The sequence below is a fragment of the Rhipicephalus sanguineus genome, chromosome 8, assembly GCF_013339695.2.
Source record: "Rhipicephalus sanguineus isolate Rsan-2018 chromosome 8, BIME_Rsan_1.4, whole genome shotgun sequence".
Lineage (NCBI taxonomy): Eukaryota > Metazoa > Arthropoda > Arachnida > Ixodida > Ixodidae > Rhipicephalus > Rhipicephalus sanguineus.
Window position 1 is genome coordinate 153,790,427 of NC_051183.1, and position 13,581 is coordinate 153,804,007.

Sequence of the window (13,581 nt, forward strand, 5' to 3'; positions counted from 1 at the left end):
AGTTTTAAGATTTTAATATGATTGTTAGCAGAAGTTCTTTTTAGTCGTCCTGCACCCCATGCATTACCTATGCCTCTATATTGTTTTTCTTTTTTTGCGGTCTCGTTACTGCACGAGCTGCCAAGGGAAGCTCTTCTTTATTCTTGCTTTAACTGTCTGCGTAATTCTTCGACTGTTTACATACTTATATTCTACTTGAATTTACTGTTATGTACAGGCGATCGGATGAGAGAAAATATATAATAATCCGGTCACGTCTGGAGTATACCATAACAAAAATTTTGCTTACTACTAAGTAAAAACGAAACTGAGTTCGCATTGTATTAACGTAAGTTATTAGTAGCCATCTTAAATATGATAGCAAGGTATGCGAGAAACATTCTCATACTAAATGCTCCATTTTTCTTACGAGCGTCCCAACGAGCCGTTTTACGCTATTTTACATAGGCACTGGGTTTAATTGTCATAGCTATTAGGGGTTACCGTCGCGGTTGACTAGTGATTAATGTGCCTGACTGCTGACCCAAAGGTCGCGGCGGCCGCATTTGGATGCAGGGAGAATGCTAGAGGCCCGTGTGCTTATATTTAGGCTTTAGAACCACAGGTGGCCGAAAGTTCCGGAGCCCCTTCATTACAGTGTCTCTCATAATCATGTCGTAGTTTAGGGACGTAAAACGCAACAATTAATATTAGCTCTTAGGTGCGGCCTGTATCCTATCCGGCCTGTATACTTATTCGCTGTGTTTTATACGGAATCGCTTTTTTATGTTACTTAGATTTAGCTGTTTTTCTTGTTTATGTTTCCCTAAATTACTTTACTGTTACCAGAGTCATTCAATGCTGCTGTTACTAGTCACCAGGTGATCAGAGCTATAAGTGGGAATAGTTGAAAAGCGGCGGTGCCCTGCGGTGCCCTGTGGAACTGTGCAATGTTTCTCAAACGTTTCTGGGCAGCACATGTCATTCGTTCCGGTGATCCGCTAATGCGAAAGCCGTAATACGTTTACGGGCAAGTTAGAACTCCACAGCGGTATTTTCACCATGGCGCGGAGGCTTCTAATTGAAGTTCTCGTGATCAGATGGCAACCCGCTAGCTGGTCAGCAAGCAAGGCCGCGACTCCCATCAATTACAAAAGAGACAAGCAAAAACCGCTCTCAGCGATGTGTATAAAGAGCTGTCATGCTAAGCAGCTAAAGTAACTCCATGAAGTTGTTTCGGAATGAAACTAAATACTTTGAGCATGAAGTAAAGAACTTTTAGGATACTCACAGAAATTTCATTCAAATGAAGCAAAATTGGTCGCAGTTAATAAATTTTAAAGCCAGCACTTTTGTTCACAGGCGTTTAGTGCTACATTATATATTTTTATAACAAATTTGCGAATGTGTCGAAGTATCTCAAGATACAATTGGAATGTATCGTATCGGATATAATCAGTGTTGTAGTATCTTGTATCTGTACCTCAAATACTTCTTGACTGAGAATCTTGTATCGTATCGCGATACAATTTCAAACTATCTTTGCCTAGCACTGCCTGTAGCAAAAGGAGTGTTGCCCTGCTGAGCACGGGGGTGAAGGTCCAATTCTCGGCATGGAGGAAGGAAAAAGTTAGGAGAGAGCAATGCGCAGTAAGAGGGAAAGAAATAGAGAATAGCAGGTCAGGCATTCCCACGCCAAGCTTCGCTTGCCGTTATTTTTCCGATAGGGGAAGGGCTCCCCATTAAAAAAAAATGCTTGAACACGAAAAAAATTAATAGTCATACAAAGGACAGTGCTTGTCTTAGCTAGTTGGTTGAACATCATGAGGAGGGTTTCCATCCAAACGCACTCACAAAGACAAAGGAAGATAGGCAACACACCGCGGGTGTGTCGTCTCGCTTCGGTATCTTTGCCAGTGCGCTTCGCTGAACACCCTTCTCACGGTGGTTACAGTGTCGATGACACCTCATACTCGGCCGACACGATAGGTTTCAATCTGCGGTGCGCAATCCTCCCTCCTGTATACATATATATATATATATATATATATATATATATATATATATATATATATATATATATATATATATATATATATATATATATATATATATATATATATTGTAGCGAAGAGGAATGCCCAGCGCTGCAGCCACATCGCCAGCTTGGCTCGAGGCACGAGCGGGAGCTGCCCAGCCTGTGTTTGCTGAAACGCTGCCTGCGCCTGTTACAGATCTTGCTGTCCCTGCTCGGACGCTTCCTGCCCAGTGTTTTTATTATATTTTCGTCGTATTATATTATTATTTATCGTCGAACCGGTGTAACCGGTTCGACGATGTAGTTTACAGGTGACGTCTGCGCAACGACACGGTAGGGTCCCTGATATTTCGAAGCAAGCTTGGAGGAGAGGCCAGTAGGGACAGCTGGAACCCAAAGCCACACAAGGGATTCTGGAAGAAAGTGAGGATCAGGGTACGGGTGGTCATCGGCACGACGAGATTTCTGTTTCCATTGGTCTACTGTTGTAAACGAGCGGGCGAGCTGACGGCACTCCTCGGCGCGGCGGGCAACTTGAGAGATGGGCGTAGGTTCGGATGAATCGGGTTGGTATGGCAGAATGGTGTCGAGGGTGGTAGAAGGTTCGCGGCCATATAAGAGGAAAAATGGTGAAAAGCCTGTAGTCGCCTGTGGAGCCGTGTTGTAAGCGTACGTCACGAAGGGCAAAATTAGGTCCCAGTCAGAGTGATCAGAGGCAACGTATTTAGAGATCATGTCTCCGAGGGTGCGGTTGAATCTTTCTGTCAAGCCATTGGTTTGAGGATGGTAGGCGGTAGTAGTGCGATGAACGATATGGCATTCGGCAAGGAGTGCGTTTACAACCTCGGAAAGGAATACACGTCCTCTGTCGCTCAGAAGTTCGCGGGGTGCGCCGTGACGGAGAATGAAGTTCCGCAGGAGGAAAGATGCTACGTCACGGGCTGTGGCAGCAGGTAGAGCGGCTGTTTCTGCGTATCGCGTCAAGTGGTCGACGGCGACGACTACCCAGCGGTTTCCGCAAGCCGTGAAGGGAAGAGGTCCATACAAGTCAATGCCAATGCGGTCGAAGGGCCTGGCCGGGCACGGTATTGGCTGGAGCGTACCAGAGACGTGCGGAGTAGGAGCTTTGCGTCGTTGGCACTGTGGGCATGACCGAATGTACTTGCGCACAAATGTGTACATGCCTCGCCAATAGAACCTCGAGGAAAGTCGGGCGTATGTTTTGAAGACGCCCGCATGTGCACACTGTGGATCAGCGTGAAAGGCTGAACATATTTGAGCCCGAAGATGTCGAGGTATCACTAGCAACCACTTGCGGCCGTCGGACATGTAGTTCCTGCGATAGAGGAGGCCATCACGGATCTCAAAGTGAGTAGCTTGACGACGCAAGGCTCTAGGAGCTGAAGGAAGAGTCGACGGGTTGGAAAGGAATCGGAGCAGAGCGCTGATCCAGGCATCCTTGCGTTGCTCCGACGCCATGTCGCAGTCAGCTGGGAACGAAAGTACTTCGTCCACGGCAGATAGGCAGGCAGTGCTGTCGGTTGATACAGGCGAGCGTGATAGGGCGTCGGCATCGGTGTGGCGGCGGCCCGACCTGTAGACAACGCGCATGTCGAAATCCTGCAACCGCAAAGCCCAGCGAGCTAATCGGCCGGAGGGGTCCTTCAACGTGGATAACCAACAAAGCGCATGGTGGTCTGTGACTACGTCGAAGGGGCGGCCATACAGATAAGGTCGAAATTTACCAAGAGCCCAAATTATGGCCAAACATTCCTTCTCTGTAACAGAATAATTGGTCTCTGCTTTAGTGAGGGTGCGGCTTGCGTATGCGACGACGTACTCTTGGAATCCAGATTTGCGCTGCGCGAGCACGGCGCCGAGTCCAACACCGCTGGCGTCGGTGTGGACCTCAGTCGGAGCAGTAGGGTCGAAATGACGCAGGATTGGCGGAGAGGTGAGCAGATGGCGCAACTCTTGAAAGGCATAGTCACAAGCGTGCGTCCAAGCGTAACTTTTCGAGTCGCTCCGTAGGAGCTGATTCAAGGGAGCGGTGATGGACGCGAAATTCCGGATGAAGCGGCGAAAATAGGAACAGAGGCCAAGGAAGCTACGAAGTTCTTTGAGAGTTGCAGGTTTAGGAAAGTCAGCAACTGCCCGAAGCTTGGCGGTGTCGGGAAGAATACCGTCTTTGGATACAACGTGGCCAAGGATGGTGAGTTGCCTTGCGCCAAAGCGGCATTTCTTCAGGTTGAGCTGAAGGCCAGCGTCAGTTAGGCACTGAAGCACTTCCTCTAGCCTGCGGAGGTGCGTAGGAAAATCTGATGAAAATACAACGACGTCGTCTAGGTAGCAGAGGCATGTTTTCCACTTAAGACCTCGCAAAATGTTGTCCATCATGCGCTCGAATGTTGCGGGCGCGTTGCAAAGACCGAACGGCATGACACGGAATTCATAAAGGCCATCGGGTGTGATGAAGGCCGTTTTAGGTTGGTCGTCAGGCGCCACGGGGACTTGCCAATAGCCGCTCCGTAAGTCAATAGAAGAAAAGAACTCCGCGCCTTGAAGGCAGTCAAGGGCATCGTCAATTCTCGGTAAGGGATAAACGTCTTTTCGAGTGATTTTGTTGAGACGGCGGTAATCAACGCAGAAGCGAATCGACCCATCCTTCTTCTTAACGAGGACAACTGGAGATGCCCATGGGCTATTCGAAGGCTGGATGACGCCACGCTTCAGCATGTCAGCTACTTGGTCGTCGATTACCTGGCGCTCTGTCGTAGACACACGATACGGTCTTTGTCGCAGTGGTGCGCTGGTACCCGTGTCTATGCGGTGACGCACAGTTGACGTACGACCGAGGGGAGCATGCTGGCAGTCAAAGGACGAACGGAATCTGTCGAGGAGATGTAGGAGCTGGGAGTGTTGAGGAACAGTCAACGTGTCGGCAACGGAGCTGCTCAGGACATCAGGCGTAGGCGTCTGCTGCGAGGAGTCACAGGTGACTCCGTCGACTTCGTGTTCGGCGGTGGAAGCAGTTGGCATGTCAGTGATGGTCGAAGGGTCGACACCGTGTACACGTCCGACGCACTCACCGCGAAGGAGTGTTAGAGGCCATGACAAAAGGTTGGAGACAAGCAGTGTGCTGACACCGTCACGGATTTCCAAAAGGGCAAAAGGCAGCGGTGAACATTTGCGGCGGACGAAGATAGGAGATGGCGTAAAAAGTGCGCTTGACTCGGCGATACTGTTGCAGGACACCGTGGCAAGGGCAAAGGAGTGCGGCGGTATCGTAACGTCTTCGGCAAGAAATAGCTTGTCCTCGGCTTCACGAGCGTCAAATAACGGAGCATCGCAAAGCGCTTCAAATGCCACTTCCGCGCGAGAACAGTCGATGACGGCTTTATTAGCTGATAGAAAGTCCCAACCCAAAATGACGTCATGTGAGCAAGAATGCAGGACTAAAAATTCGACGACGTAGAGGATATCGTTAATTACGACGCGAGCAGAACATGCAGCGGCCGGCGTGACGCGGTCTGCGCTGGCGGTACGAAGCGATATGTTGGACAGCGGCGTCGTAACTTTTTTGAGCAAGCGGCAGAGTTTGGCACTGATAACTGAAACTGCTGCACCTGTATCGACAAGGGCGAGTGCAGCGACGCCATCCACATACACGTCAATAACGTTCGTCGGTGAAGGGAGAGGCCTTGGTCTTTTCGCGGGTGACGCAGTTCCTGCCTCTGGAACTGCGGCAATTAGTTTTCCCGCTCTGGCGTAGAGGGACGACGGCGCATCGGCGATAGCGAGCGGCGTCGAGGCGATGGCGAGCGGCGGTTGGCAGCAGGATGGTGGTCGGTATATGAAGACATCTGGCCGGGGTTCCGAGACGCTGAGAACGATGGCCGCGGTGACACATACGGGTCAGGTTCGAAGGTCTGGTGGTAGGGACGTACTCGACGACGGCAATATCGAGCGACGTGGCCCGGTAGCCCACACGCAAAGCATATTGGCCGGTTGTCGAAAGTGCGCCATTGTCCGCTACCCTGGAGGTACATGGCCTGATCGAGGCGGGGTGTTGGTCGTAGTGGCACGGCAGATGGTAATGGCGCAAAGGACTGAGGCGGCGACCGTGCGGCAACTTCGGCGTAGCTTAGGGGAGCATGTACCTCGGCACAGGCGACAGGGGTCGGCGCCGGTGGAGTGTCGCGGGCAGAAGGCAGAGCCGCGCAAACTTGCTCCTGTATCACCTGGCGTATGTTTGCTGGCAAAGGCGATGGTGGTTGGCCGGCTGTTGATAGCAGCGAAAGCTGACGAGCGACCTCAGCACGGACAAACTCCTTTATCTGGGAGAACAGTGACTCGAGGTGAGGAGCGCTAGCCACGCTCGAGATGGCTTCGTCAGATACGTGTTGGCGGCGCGTGAGAAGACGCTGTCTTCGGAGCTCGTCGAAACTCTGGCAAAGCTCAATGAGTTCAGAGACAGTGCCAGGGTTCTTAGAGAGCAGCATTTGAAAGGCGTCATCGGAAATGCCCTTCATGATGTGGCGCACCTTGTCCGCTTCGGCCATGGTCGGGTTGACCCGGCGGCAGAGGTCGAGAACGTCCTCGATGTAGCTGGTGAACGTTTCACCTGCCTGCTGGGACCGGCTTCGTAGGCGTTGTTCTGCCCGAAGTTTGCGCACACCAGGGCGGCCAAAAACTGCTGCGATGTTGGTTTTGAAGGTCGTCCAAGTGGGGATATCGGCCTCGTGGTTTTTATACCACAGCTTGGCGACGTCCGTTAAATAAAACATTACGGTGCCGAGCTTCATAGGATCGTCCCATTTGTTGGTAGCGCTGGCTCTTTCGTAAGATTCAAGCCAATCCTCCACGTCTTTCTCATCGGTGCCGCTGAAGATCTCGGGTTCGCGCAGAAGTTGGGCACCGGGACATACCATGGGCGGCGAAGCCGTGGGGGCTGCCGAGTTGGCGTTGTCAGGCATGACGGGAGGCAACTTTCGACTGCGTAATTCCAGGGCCGGGGAAAACCACAGCAACCTCCACCAAAAATATAATAAAAACACTGGGCAGGAAGCGTCCGAGCAGGGACAGCAAGATCTGTAACAGGCGCAGGCAGCGTTTCAGCAAACACAGGCTGGGCAGCTCCCGCTCGTGCCTCGAGCCAAGCTGGCGATGTGGCTGCAGCGCTGGGCATTCCTCTTCGCTACAATATATATATATATATATATATATATATATATATATATATATATATATATATATATATATATATATATATATATATATATATATATATATATATATATATATATGTATATATATATATATATATATATATATATATATGCCCTGATGAAGGCCGGTCCCCGGCTGAAACGTCGGATTAATAAAAAGTTTTCGTGTTGCACGTCCTCTACTTCGCAAAGCATTGATTCGACTGGATCCAAGGACACTTCCTGCCTCATATATATATATATATATATATATATATATATATATATATATATATATATATATATATATATATATATATATATATATATATATATACATATATATATATTTCCATTGAGGCACACATAACCACGATTAAAACGTTCATTTGTTCGGAAGAGACGTGACCTCCTCAATACCACAAAATGAGTGCATATTAAATAAAGAACAACTTAAGGCTGCTGGCTATAGCCATCATGGGGAAAAATCTCGTATTAATATAGATTTCTTAGCAATGAACGCTAGCAGAGAACATGCGTGACATGGTTACTTCGCCTAGTTGGAATTCGTTCAAGTACCAGGTGGTTGCTGATTGGCCCACAAGTTGATGATTCCAAGCACTTTAAACAGGCATTCAAGCACAAACATATTAAACAAATCAAGAGGCGCTGAGTGGAATCATTTCAAAAAAAAGCTTCTCATACCTTTCAGTGCGCGCTGCCTCCGCAAGCACAGCGAGGTGTCTGCACGCCTTATCGGTGCAGTCAGCATTATCTGAAAGGTGTCAGAGCTACGCGATACATTCCCCCGTTTAAGTTTTAGCTGTTCATCACAACAGCATCGTGGAAGCAAGATGGTGTGCCCGCTCATTGAAGGGTTTGTGTTTGTGTTTGTGCCTGTGCTTGAGTGCTTGGCAGAATGCTTCTTCATTTTGTTAGTGATCGATTTTTTAGTGCAATACATCGCAGCATTAAAACTGCTAACACTCGTGTATTTTTGCTCGTACAAAGCACTGCGTCACGGGGAACATGAAACATTACCATTTGACAAAAAAAAAAAGTTATCTCTATGGCTCATCTTGGTAACGAAGCTTTCGATGTAGATTTATTTAATGTTGATTTTTCTCCATTTCAGGTAGATACAACATCAGGAATCAGAACGAAGCTGCCTGGGACATGTACCATCGGTACGGCCCTGTTGTAGGGGAACAACTTCCTGGAAGAAGAGTTCTTGTGCACCTGTTCAACGCTGACGACATTCGAGCTTTGTACCAAGAAGAGGGACGGATGCCATATCGCATGGGAGCACTTCCGTTCAAGCTCTACCACACAGATAGGACGGAGTACTTCGCCAACGCTGGCATACTCAACGCGTAAGAAGTATTTCTGGTTTATTGTCTTTATTGCCAGACTTAAACATCGTCATCAGCCTTACTGCGCTCACCGTAGGGCAATGTTTCTCCTACTATCCCGGTCCTGTGCTTGCTACGGCGACATTATCACCGCGAACTTCATCGCGCCTGCCCATCTAAATTCCTCTCTCTCCCTGGCGCGCTTGCCTCCCTTTGGAATCAGTCTGCTACTCTTAGTGACCAGCCGACATCTTCACATCTCGCTACATGCCCTGCGCATTGTCATTTCTTCTTCTTGATTTCTACTAACGTCTTTTAACACGCGTTTGTTCCAGGACCCACTCTGTTGTCTTCTTGTTCCTTAACGTACACCGATCATTTTCCTTTCCATGCCTCGTGGCGTGGTCCTCAATATAAGTTGAACCTTCTTCTCAAGCATCCATGTTTCTGACCCGTACGGAAGTACCGGCTCTTACATACTTTTCTCGCCAGGGTTCGTCATTTATAGTGTGATGGTACATGCCAAATGCGTCCCAAACAATTCATATTCTTCTATTTACTTGACATCTCGAATACGTACCACTAGTAGCGTGACATGTTCCCGCGACAATCACATAACAGTAGTCGCATGACGCGAAATCACGTAACATTTATTCTTTTTTTCAAGTCAAGTCAAGCCACTTGACATCTTCCCGCAAAAATCTCTTAACGCCACTCCCGTGACATGTTCCCGCAAAAGAAATCGCGTAACATTTGTCACGTGCCATGTTCCCGCCAAGGCCATGCCTTTTGAGCGGGGCAGGGACGCGGGCTTGGGAGGGCAGTTTCCTCATCGGGAATCCGAAACCTAGCTCCGCTGTTGGTTCCAGCCTTACACCACTAGCGCAAGCTAGTGCAAATTTTCAACAGCGGAGTTGTTTAAAGGGACTGTCTACCGCTCGGAAAAACTTTTCTGATTGTGGTGAAGATGAGAAGATCGTTCGTCACATCGGCGGCAACGAGCATGCTTTTGCCCAATAAAAAAGGAATTATATTTTTAATTTGACGTTGAAAGTCATGAAAGAATGACCGCTAGCGTCACCCAAGAGCGATGTGGTTCAATCTACTGGTAGGACAAGAAATTCTCGCAGGTAGACTCATTTTGCTTAAAAACAAACATGTATAACTTGAAATTGTATTTTACGCACTTGAGACACCATTCGGATGCGTCAGAGAGTAATTTTTTTGCAATTTTTTTCTCACGCATCCAAAAAGGCGCCCGGTGGCACTCCTTGCGGCGCCATCTTCGATTTCGTCTGCTGCAACTCATGCGCTATGCCATGCGGCTCTCCGCGTTGGTCGTACTGTGCCGCTGTATTGTTGTTAGGATGCCTCACATGTGCTGCGCTGTGAAGGCGCGCCTTTATTGTCTCTTTTTGATGCATCGACTTAGCTTGAATTGCGGCAGCAGTGCTAAAATAAACGCATAGACTGCGATTACAGCAAAACAAGTGTTCTGTAAACGTATTATAAGGCTTCATTTAACCGCTAGCGCGTTGAAAACGACTGTTACATTCATTACAATAGTGTTCAGCGAAAATAAAGTGATCTTACAGAAATCACATGTGCTTTTGGTTTTAATTTTTACCGGCACTACAATCGTCGTCATGTCCACCAAACACTGTTGTGGGCATGTTTCACGCCAATGGAAGAAGACCGAACGCAGATCTAAAAATTCTGTTTTAAAAATTTCTACTCAATTTCCAGAGAAATCACTACAAGGTTGGACACTTCAGACGGTACGCTTTCTATTGCGGTACAAAACAGAAAAGCGATGAAGGATGGTAGACAGCGCCTTTAAGCTTTTCGTTGCACCGGGTAGTGCAAACAGAAATTATGATCATTATGAATTGGCATGCGCTCGCGTCGTCCTCTTCTCCCCCTTCCGCTTCGCTCCCCCAGCACGTGCGCCAATTCGTCCGGCGTAGACTTTAATAACCCTGATGTTACGTCAACGGCAAATCTGTTACGTGACTAAAAATCACGTAACATCTCGCAACAACCAGTTATGTAACTAAAATCACGTAACACCACGTAACAACTAGCCACGTGTCTAAAATCACGTAATATTCCGTAACAAATAGTCATGCGACTAAAAATTTTGTAACATCTCGTAACACCTAGTCACGTGACTGAAATCACGAACCATCACTTAACAACTAGTTACGTGACTAAAATCAATGTAACATTAAATAACAACCACCCACGTGACTAAAATCACGTAACATCACGTAACAACTACTCACGGGACTAAAAATCACATCTAGTCACAGATGATAAAAAACATCTAGTCACATGACCAAAAGTCACGTAAATCACGTAACCACTAGTCACGTGATTAAAATTAATGTAACCTCACGTGACAACTAGTAACGTGACTAAAAATCACGTAGCATCACGTGACTAAAATCGCGTGACATCACGTAACAGCAAGTCAATGCCATGTTCCAGCCAAAAACCACGTAACAGCACGCAAAAATCTAGTCAATAACGAGAGAAACGAGACGCACTGCTGTAATCCCCTATGTTCACCAGCTGTCACGTAATCTCAAGAACGTGGCACTTCGCGATATTATTAGGGTAGTCTTTTCAGTGCCGGATAAGCTCGGGAAACTGTGCGCCATGACGAATCCAGTTAGATCAGAAAAAGTTGGTTGCACAAAAAAGCATGCAAAGAAATTTGTTGATTGCAACTGTTTCGCAATTTATCGTGTTCCGCTTTCTTGTGGAAAGCAGTACGTCGGTCAAACCAGCAGATGTGTCAATGAGCGATTAAGAGAGCACCATTAAAAATCGAATAGAGTAGCGCCTGATGGGTTTCTAGCACTCCACGTTCATGCATGCGGTTGCCGACCATTGTTTCATAACACCGTCATTGTTGGTCAACATAAAGAAGAGATCACCCGTCTTGTAGTTGAAGCCGAGCTTATCGATGCGCTTGGTGAATTGTGTGTGAGCAAGCCATCGATAACATTGTTACCTAAAGAGGTTGGGTTCTTGCGCAAGCGGTGATTTACAGTTTTATCCTGTCATGATTTTGCTTAGTGAAGTGGTGTTTTACGCATTATCTGAGTGATCCCACGTGTTCAGCTGTCTGCCTGATTTTGGTGGTATATAAGTGGTCTGGTTCTTGAAAATAAACATGTTGTTGCTAGTGGCGCTGTATAGTGTTCCTGTGCGCCTTCTAGTGTCCGTGTTTCCTTTCGCGCTACACCAAAAGTCTTTCAAGTGACTAAAGTCATGTAGCATCACGTAAGAAATAGTCACGTGAATAAAGGCACATAATATCACGTAAGAACTAGTCACGTCACATAACGTAACAACTAGTCAAGTGACTAAAATCACGTAATATTACGCAACAACAAGTCCCATGACATGTTCCCGCCCAAAACCACGTAACAGCCAGTGAGGTTACTGAAATTAGGAAATCACGTAATAGCTACTCATGCAACACGTGCGTAGTGTGCGGAACCGACCAAAACGGCAGAATAGCCAAGCCTAGCGATTCTTAGTACTACTAGCAAAAACTTAACAACTCCAGAAGCTTGGCATCGCTACCAAAAACCACGGCCGGACTGGAAATGCGCCTAAAGCGGTATTCACACGAGTGAGAAGTCCGCGGGGGACACGGAGGATTGCGGAGCACGTGACAGCAGCGTAACGAATTAGTGAGTGGGCGCGACCCACCTGCGCCTCGTCGGAGGAGACGGGGACCTTTTCCCCAACAGGACAAAGGATCCCGTGCTGTGGGGGAGAAAACGGATTTTCGGGCAGGTGTTTGGGCGCATTTGCTCCTACCGTAGCAACCGTTTTACAGTCACTTTGCGGGTTTGTTGTCCGCAGCCACGGCAGCCGCGATGGCCAGACTTAGCAAAGGTGCCGCTATTTCTTTCTTTTTATTACGATAGCAATTATATATGGAGAGTCTCGGCTGGTTTTTGCCGCCGTCGTCATGCACCGTATATATATATATATATATATATATATGTATATATATATATATATATATATATATATATATATATATATATATATATATATATATATATATATATATGCTTATTTAGAGAACGAAAATGTTTGAGGCCCGTGTACTTAGATTTAGGTGCACGTTAAAGAACCCCAGGTGGTCGAAATTTCCGGAGCCCTCCACTACGGCGTCTCTCATAATCATATCTCGGTTTTGGGACGTTAAACCCCAGATATTATTATTATTAGAGAATGTGTCTTCCCCAACATTCACGCGTCGCCCGCAGCAATTCATAATCTTTACGTCAAGGTATAAAATCATCAGGGCTCAGTGTTTGTCAGAAATTTGAACGCATTGCACGCTGACCCAGAGCCGTAGTCCAAGTGTCAGCTTATGATATATTGTTATTATCTGTGGGAAATCAGCCTGCATTTCTTTTCTAACTAGCATTGGGGCTACAATAGCGAGATTGTGTATAGCGGATTTGAATACGTTTGGTGCACTATATGAATGATGTGTGAGGGAGATAGAAGATAATTATAATGACGTGCAGTTCCGTCAGCTGGCCTTTGAAGGCATGGGTGAAAATAATTTCGACGCAAGAAACGATGATATTCGCCAATCCACCATGATATTAGACCTTACAAAGCGTCGAATAATTACAGGACGGCCATTCAAGTGCAATTAAGAGTTCTGTATCACGAGAGCGAAAACTTGCTTTTCGACCTGGCGTTCTATATGCAGGATAGTTCGCTATTTTTCTTATATACTAATGGGGTGCTCTGAATACATAATTTTCGTGCTCTTGTGGTGGTATTAAAGCAAAATCGACAAGAATTTTCTGTCCGTTGAAAAACGTCAGGAGTGAAAGGGTTGACAGCGCAGCTGTTTCTGCTCGCAGCTGGTCCGGTGTCGGGGACAGAGAGCTCGGCGGGTATGCGACACAGAAAGCGGGTGTGTGCCAAGTCGCTCCTCGCATAGCATAGCTATGCGTAG

General features: G+C 47.2%; 1 protein-coding gene across 1 annotated transcript in view; it reads left to right on the forward strand.

Annotated features, from left to right (window-relative positions):
- The window catches only part of LOC119402407 (probable cytochrome P450 12c1, mitochondrial), a 156,121-nt gene that overhangs the window by 40,973 nt on the left and 101,567 nt on the right, over positions 1 to 13,581 (forward strand). The window contains exon 2 of the mRNA XM_037669547.2: positions 8,360 to 8,597. Within this exon, the coding sequence (XP_037525475.2) occupies positions 8,401 to 8,597 (197 nt within the window). The 5' untranslated portion in view covers positions 8,360 to 8,400. The remainder of the gene's footprint in view (positions 1 to 8,359; positions 8,598 to 13,581) is intronic.